Source organism: Lactuca virosa, chromosome 5 (assembly GCF_052849685.1).
Source record: "Lactuca virosa cultivar CGN04683 chromosome 5, Lactuca_virosa_CGN04683_v6, whole genome shotgun sequence".
Lineage (NCBI taxonomy): Eukaryota > Viridiplantae > Streptophyta > Magnoliopsida > Asterales > Asteraceae > Lactuca > Lactuca virosa.
In genome coordinates this window covers 33,796,506-33,805,125 of record NC_136430.1, presented here as the reverse complement: position 1 = coordinate 33,805,125, position 8,620 = coordinate 33,796,506, and the positions used below count along the sequence as shown (strand labels likewise).

General features: G+C 29.6%; 1 protein-coding gene across 2 annotated transcripts; it reads left to right on the top strand.

Moving 5' to 3' along the window:
- Positions 1 to 4,682: 4,682 nt before the first annotated feature.
- LOC145117197 (NAC domain-containing protein 83-like) lies at positions 4,683 to 6,060 on the top strand. Of its 2 annotated transcripts, none has more exons than XM_079053503.1 (3): positions 4,683 to 4,977; positions 5,077 to 5,393; positions 5,647 to 6,060. In XM_079053503.1, exons 1-3 carry the CDS (start codon positions 4,749 to 4,751, stop codon positions 5,926 to 5,928), a joined length of 828 nt encoding a protein of 275 aa, XP_078909629.1. In that variant the 5' UTR covers positions 4,683 to 4,748; the 3' UTR covers positions 5,929 to 6,060. The 2 variants fall into 2 exon arrangements, with proteins under 2 accessions (XP_078909629.1, XP_078909628.1); XM_079053502.1 differs by having other exon boundaries at positions 5,644 to 6,060.
- Positions 6,061 to 8,620: the final 2,560 nt, after the last annotated feature.

Below are 8,620 nucleotides of genomic sequence, written 5' to 3'. Positions count from 1 at the left end.
CCAGAGGGTCCAACGAACCGTGGGACTGGAGGGTCCCACTGAGACACATTGACCGGAGGGTCTTACAGTGATATAGCCTCGAGTGGCTAATGAGCTGTGTGTGTGGTATTTTGAGGAACTCACTAAGCTTCGTGCTTACCGTGTTATGTGTTATGTGTTTCAGGTTTCTCATGATCGCGGGAAGGCACCGGCTTGATTGTACACACCAGTGAAAGAGTTATGTTTTGAGGATCCTGGATTTGAATCAAACAATTATGGAGTTGTGATTTCTAAATTAAATAAATGAGATTTTCGTGAAATGTGTTATGAGAATTATGTGATTTTTAAATGAAAATTTTATTTGAAAATTTACGGTGTTACATTTACTCATTCCATCTTTTATTGTTACATATAATCCTTCACGATTAACATAATCAAATCAAATAAAATTCTTAAAAAAAATAATTTAAAGTATGTTTTCGTTCATTTATGAATATAAAAGAAAAATTGTTTTTTTTCGATCTTTATACATATAAAAATATATAGTTAAAAATCAAAATCTATGAAATTATATAACTATATTTGTTTTTATTCATTTATATCAAAAGTCGTTTGAATCATGACTATAAGATTTTTTTTTCTTCAATTTTGAACGAGAAACCTTCCATTAAGTATAAATAAAAAAAATCAATGAATTCTTTTATTTAGGAAACAGTCAAATTGAGTCCCTAAATTTTTGCAAGCTCATATTTAATTTATTTTGTTATAATTTAATTAAAATATACAATTACTAATATGTCATTGTTTATTGATTGGTTAAGAATTGTTTTCACGTTCTTAACATTTTAGGTGTTTTTATTTGATCATTTCTCTCTCTCTCTCTCTCTCTATATATATATATATATATATATATATATATATATATATATATATATATATATATATATATATATATAGGGTTGGGTTCAACACGGAACCATTTTAAACCTTAGAACCAAGGAACCAATCTTTTCTCAATTTTAAGAGCAATTTTTTCATTAAAAAAAACTAAAAATATAGAAATTCATAACTTTTTATCCTCCATCCATTGATATTAAATTTGATAAAAAAAAATTGATATGTTCAGGTTTACACTGTGAATTTGTTTAAATTCACATTGTGAATCTGTGTAGATTCACCCTATGAATTTGTGCTGTGAAATTTGTGCAGGTTCACACTATGAATCTGTGCCGATTCACACTGTGAATTTGTGTAGATTCATACAGTGAATTTATACAAAATTAATGATTTATAGTGTAGATTCACAATGTAAATCTGATCATATAAAAAAGTAAAAAAAAAAAATTATCAAATTTGTCATCAATGGAAAGAATATAAAAAGTTATGAATTTCTATATTTTTAGAATTTTTTTTCGATAAATAATAAGATCTAATACTTGAAAAAATAATGGTTCATTAGCTCTCTCTCTCTCTCTCTATATATATATATATATATATATATATATATATATATATATATATATATATATATATATATAGAGAGAGAGAGAGAGAGAGAGTTTTTTCCAACTATGCCGGTAAAATTTAGGACTTTTTATGGTATTATTCTTTTTGCAATTAAAAAAATTACATGGTTAACATTCTACTTTTGACATGGAATATATATATATATATATATATATATATATATATATATATATATATATAAAAGTTTTTCCAACTATGCCGGTAAAACTTAGGACTTTTATAGTATTAGTATTTTTGCAATTAAAAAGATTACATGGTTAACATTCTACTTTTGACATGGAAAATAAAAAATAAAAAAGATTTATCATAAATTTTCAGTTGGAGAGAAGATTTAGCTTAGTCATATCTAAAAACTTTTCTAAAAAATAGTAAGAAATTCATTTTTGTTATTTTTACAAGACAACTACAATATTATTATTTATTTTTTCAAATGGTTCTTGAGAATTATTAACATAAAAAAAATATAAATAAACAAAAAACAAAGTTAGGAAATCTACCTTTTTGCAAACATGAGGAAATGTATTTTTTTAGATGGATAGCAGATAATTTTGCAAATTAAATACTAAAACGATTTTCACATGTGACAGACCACATAAAATGTTATCTGCGAAAATCAAGATTATTTTGGTCAAATTGTTAATTTTTTATTATCTTTTAAAAAGTAATAAAAAAGATTAGTTTGATTTTTCTTGCATATTATTCTACAAATTAACAATCACTCATTTTGTATGTTAAATATGATTATAGAATATTGTTATTACAATAACCGTTTAAGTTTTGATAATACAATCTACGAAGTTTGCAATATTGAAAATACTTTGGGTGACTTCCAGTCTCGATTTTCTTTTGTGTTTGTTTATTATTAATTATTTTATCTATCCGACGCGGTAAAAGATGATCCAAGTTATCCCATTTATAACGAATTAGTGACTATGTTGAAATTGTCACATCTGATATCTATGGTTATATGCGATATGTGTGTGTGTGTTTATATTTATATATACGCATATACATATTTTCTAGAAGCATGATATTTTCAAATGCTAATATTGAAAAATAGAATACTTTTTACAACACTATAAAGAAAAATGGTGATGGGATGATTGTAAGAAGAATCTTTAAGGAAAGAATCAAAGGGAGTGATTAGGATTAGAAGTTGACGTTGCTTGAAATTGAAGTATTCTTCCGACATGTATTTCATTCCCATTATCTATTAGTTAATCAGAATGCCTTTAAGCTAATTAAAAAGCTTCCATTATAATCTTAAAGGGTAAAACTAGAATCTTAGACACAATTCTGAACCAACCATATTGGTTAACAAATTTAATATATTTTACATATTAAAGATGAGTTACACTTATATTTTACATTAAATTTGAAAGGTTTGTTTCGAATATTATGTAAACGGTAAAGAAAAAGTACATTTTCTTGAAAAAGGAAAGAACAAGCGAAAATCTTTGAAGAATTAGACAGCGTATGCAGAATTTGTCTTTACAAAAACAATTAATGTATAAAACTAAGAAAACTAAGACGGAATATTTTTATCTTAAATCATATTATAATCGTTTTACTAAAGAATAAACATAAGAACTTTCTTAATAGCTTTTCTTCTTTTTTTCCCCATGACTTTACGCCTTCATCAATAATATAATAAATTTTCTTTGTATCAACAATATAATTTTCTAAAAAACATAATTACATTAAAAAAAATCCAAGAAAAAGCTACAACTTCTCAAGTAAGGAAAGCACCTATACCCCTCATTTGATCCCAAAGACCCCATTTAGAAGATCAATTCCCTTTGCTTATGCTTCTATATATTACTGCTAATACAAAGTCTTTTTTTCTTTCTTTCTTTTCATTTAAATAATTTAAAGCAAAATTCACCAAACCTTTCATAAAGATGTTGAAATTAAAACAAATCATGGAAAAGAAGTCTTTGGTGGATTCATGCTCTTTCTATGTCATAAATCCATTAGTTGTAAAGCAAAACAATTCAAGTCAAATTTAAAGGCAAAAGTTCAACACAATCTTAAGTTATCAATGATTTCGGAAGATTTGATGTTTTGAGTTGTTTTTTTTACTGCCGCACTTGAATTAAAAACGTATTCAAGATAACTTAAAGATCTTGGATTCAGTTAAGATATACAACAAAGTTTGATAATTCACATAAGCTTTCAAATTTGTTTTGTAACGGTGTTAAGGTTTGTGCTAGTTTGTACAAATCAAACATTATTGTGGGGTTTAATGTGTTAACTTTTCCTTTTGGGTCTTACACTTTTAAAGCTCTTATGCTTGTGTACTTGTGTTCGTACGTGTATGACTTCGGGTCTATGTACATTCTTGAGATCTGTTTCAAAGTGTTATTTCTTATATCTATATGAGAGTTTCACACAATATATATATGTACATGGTTTTAATTATTAATAAAAATCACTTAAGGTGCCACTCACCTTAAAAACAAATCAATGAAAAGAGAATCAAGAATCAAAAGCCAATAAATCAAATGGGGTATATATGTAGGACAAAGGCAATTACATTTGTGAGACATGCAAATGACTCAACCGACTCAAAGCATGCTTTCAAAGAACCATAATCCCAAAGCCAAGTTAAAGTAAAGAAGCACCACTTTTACTTTCAAAACAAAGATTTCAAATACTATTTAAAATTAATACACGTTTTAAAACACTCTTTAGAAAACTTTGATCAAGTTTCATATATGCATATATAAGTTCCAATTTTACAAAAGAATATATATATATATATATATATATATATATATATATATATATATATATATATATATATATATATTCATTTTAATATGAAAACAACATACTATAATTTTTTATTTTTTTATTTTTTTATTTTTTTGTTTACGAGGGAAAAAAAGATACTTTAAATTTCATCAACAGATAATTATTGTTTGTACTTTAATACTTGTATGTGATGACTCTAACTTAGCAAAAAACATGGGCAAAAAATAAAATATGTTGCTCTTTTGATATGGAAATATATGGTCTAAATAAGAATGAACATGGAATATGTTACTATTATATGTGCATAGTATGCTTACAAAACTTAAGGGACAAGTACCATATGGCCTATGGGATATGTTCCAAACTGATGAAAAGCAAAAGCCTTTTAGTTTGATGCTATAAAACGGGCAGTATATATATGTTCACTACTTCAACTTAATACTTAACCACTTTTCTTCTTCTTTACAGCTTTCTTGGTTTCTTTGATGTCAACTCATCAAAAAAAGCATGGAGAAAAGGTTCACAAGGAGATTTCAAAGCTCAATTTTGTTAGAGATGGAGCCATTAAGTTACCTCCAGGGTTTAGGTTTCAACCCACTGATCAAGAGATAGTATTTCAATATCTAATTCGTAAGGTCTTCTCCTGCCCTCTTCCTGCTTCCATCGTTCCTGAAATTCTCGACATTTGCAAATTCAATCCTTGGGACTTGCCTGGTTAGTATATTTATCCTCATTGTTTTGAAAAATATAAATATTTTGTAGTTATCTTTGCATGGCATGTTTTATTTATTTGGAATTTTGATGTTCGATTAGGGGATTGGGAGCAAGATAGGTATTTTTTTAGCAAGAACGAACCCAAGTATGGTAATGGGCATAGATCAAATAGAGCAAGTGAGGATGGATATTGGAAAACAACTGGTTTTGACAAACAGATTACAAGGTGTTGTAGTAATAACAAATCGGATTCAAGAAGAAAAGAGATTATTACTGGGATGAAGAAGACACTTGTTTTCTACAAAGGCAAGCCCATGCATGGAGGCTCGACCACAAGAACTTATTGGATTATGCATGAATATCGCCTCGTTCATTCACCTAATTGCTTGCCAAATACCAGCTCCAATAATGATCAGGTATACATCTTGTATGATATTTGTTAAACATTTATGTTATATTTTTCTAAAAATGGACATATTTACTAGAAAGTGGTTCTTTCACAAGGACAGATTAGTTTTCCACATGCCATATTCGTGACAGAATATTCATGGCAAAAGAGAACCCCATTGAAATCCATTAAAGAAGACAAAAAGGAATAGTTTTAGGAATAAAATACGCATTAAACTAATTCGTTTCTTTGTGATCTGGCCGGTTAATTTGTTTCAGCAGAGGTCATGGATTCAGATGGGAAATTGGGTCTTATGTCACATATTCATGAACAGAAGAAGTAAAGTAGGAGGTGCAGAAGGGAAGCCATTAACAAGTGGTTTAACTCCACAGGAAGAGCTTCATCATCATGGTTTTATGTTGAGAAATGACGGAATGAATGTCAAATATGAATCATCATCGTCGTTGTCATCATCATCATCTTGTGGATCAAGTGTGGTGACTCATGAGGTTTCCTCAGTTAGGAAGTTATTAGACGATGAAGATATATCAAGAATAATGTAACCACTTAATGTAGTTTTTTTTTTTGTTTAACATATTAGGAATTGATTGTCAATTTCGAAGGTGATATTCATTTCGTCTCGAGAAAACTGTAATAATATTCTTCGTCTTAAATAATTTGGGTATTAATTGGAATGTTTCTTGTGTCGTTGTGATCAATGGGCTCCCAGTCCTTGTGGGGTCGGGGGCAACACTCCCTTAAAGAAATTTTTGAGGTTAAACCAGAACTGTGGTGGCAGTTGTAGTAACAAGGTCGACTGCGTTGCTTAATTCTAAGGTTTGTGCGAACCAGAAAACATGTTCAGATGATGACGTCTTGGGCTTGTGGGTTTTGGCCCACAAATAGTTTAAGATCAACTCGTTTTATAAATAGATATCGTTATAACTAGTAGTGTTGGGTGAGCTTGGTTCTCGGATCGGACCGAATAAGACCAAACCCGAATTGGATCCAAAATGAATTAGCATTTTGTACAAACCAAAGACCAAACCAAATATGTATTTATGATCCCGATTCGGTTCGATTTCGATCGGTTTTTGGTTCGTTTTAGTTTCTTAGGATCGTGAGTAGGGTGTGGTCCAGAACCAGGCCGAGACCGAAACCGAATTAATATTTTTTTCAAATTGAAGACCGAACCGAATATGTGTATATGGTCCCGTTTTGGTTGGTTTTCGGTTAAGTTTTGTTTTTCTGGTCCATATGTTCATCCCTAATACCTAGGTAAACCTAGGCATGAAACGTTTGTATGGCGGTTGTATTTCTACAAGTCTAATAAAATGTCTGTCTTCAGATTTACTCTGATCGTGTGGACCACATTAAATTTGTGTGTTCTAAATTTTTCTTTGCATATTTATTGTTTGGTTTTGTGAGCTTATTTATTCATTATCCTAATATTTTTATTGCAGTATTCATAACAAGATCTTTCTCTTACGTATGAATCCAAACTCTCGGGCCAAAAGGAGACGATCCTTAGGTTTTCACAATTTGGTCTTGGTTGAAATATAGTATCAAAGAGATAGAGTGTTGTCGATTTGGATTGTGGTTTTAAATGTCGAATTAACCCAACCAAGATGGTTAGGCTTCTCGGCTTTGGGATGGTAAAGTTTGTTTTCCACTTAGGCATGTTTGAATGTGCACTTTTAAACCGATTATGTTATAAATGGAATTATAAGCATTTGTATTAAAACATGCTCTAAGGGAAAATGTTTAGATGTGTTTATTTTTGAATTATAACGATTATATGTTTTTTTTATTAAATCTTGATTTTATAACTAATCAGTAGATAACATATTCAAAAATAAATATTTGCATTCACCAAACCTCATTTTCTATTTGAATTAATTGTGATTTGGTTGGGTATAAAACCAGTTTTAGACAGTAACCAAAATAACACCATATGCATTCAAATCAAATTGGTTATAAATCTGATGAAAAAAGATTTTATTTTCCACGCTTACAAAAGGTTTCCAATCTTTGAGGTGAAGTTTTTGTATATTACAACTTTCGTACTTTTATGCACTATGAGAATATGAATATTATTTTTAAGTTGACATTAACACATGTTGCTTTAAGAAAGAAAAGTAAAGCATCATTTTTTTTTTACTTTTCTACTTTTAAATATGAATATATATCCAAATGTCCACCTCTTTATGACACAATTACATGTAATTTTTTTCTTAACAACATAAAAATTAAATAAACTCGAACAAAAATCCCTATCCCACATCAAGGGATGAATCGTTTAAAATTTCACAGCTTGAGTAACATTTGCCAAAAAAATGAAAAATTGTTTTTGCATTACATCATGTTGCAAACTGATACACCCTTAATGATCAAGCACAAGTTAAACACGAAATTGATTTAAGCATGAACCGGACTATGAATGACAAATCTATGAATTACCTATCATAAATCAAGACAAGTAAATCAAGCACAAATTAATGATTAATTATGCTCTCTAACACAATCAAAATAGCTAAATTTTATTCACCTAATTCTAGTATTTGTTCAATCACTAGATATAATTATTTAATGTTCACAAACAACTAGACAACAAATTCATGCAAATAGAGTGATCATCTACCACACAAAACTTGTGTAATAAGTAGTATAAGCTATAACTTCAACATGCAATGATTGTGATTCATCAAATGCTAGTAAAATCAAAACAAAATATCCATAAATTTGAAATTAACACATAGGTTATGGGTTCATCTTCATCAAACAAAAGTATAGGGTGATTAGCCATGATTAAAACAGAAAAAAGCATAGAATCGAAGCTAACTAGACTAGACATAGTGAAAATCTAGCAAACCAAATGATTTAATGATGTTTTTCTTATAATATCTTCAAAGCTTGAACTTCAAATGAATTATGATCTTCCAAGGTTTCTCTAGAGGTTTTTTTGTCGCAATCCTTAGCTTAATCCTCAAGCCAACCCCTGAATTTCGACCTAAAGTTCGACTTATATAGTTACCAAAAATTGGTCACCACATCGTGGGAATTAGACCTCCACGTCGTGGCCCTCACTTAAAACGTGTATGCCCCAAGTCTCGGAAGCTTCTGTGTCAGGAAAGGTGGCCAAGTCGTGGCCTTGAGATTGTTACGTCGTGGCATGCATGTTGCATGACTTCTTCTTTCTTTTCACCTCCAGTCCTCCAAGTATCCAGCACCCCTTTCATTCCTCACCCAATTCTT

What these genes read in the sequence shown, in the direction of transcription:
- LOC145117197 (XM_079053502.1), top strand. Translation starts at nt 4,749, where the DNA reads ATGTCAACTCATCAAAAAAAGCATGGAGAAAAGGTTCACAAGGAGATT. An exon ending in CAATCCTTGGGACTTGCCTG is followed by an intron (nt 4,978 to 5,076) that starts GTTAGTATATTT and finishes ATGTTCGATTAG; the next exon opens with GGGATTGGGAGCAAGATAGG. An exon ending in CCAGCTCCAATAATGATCAG is followed by an intron (nt 5,394 to 5,643) that starts GTATACATCTTG and finishes AATTTGTTTCAG; the next exon opens with CAGAGGTCATGGATTCAGAT.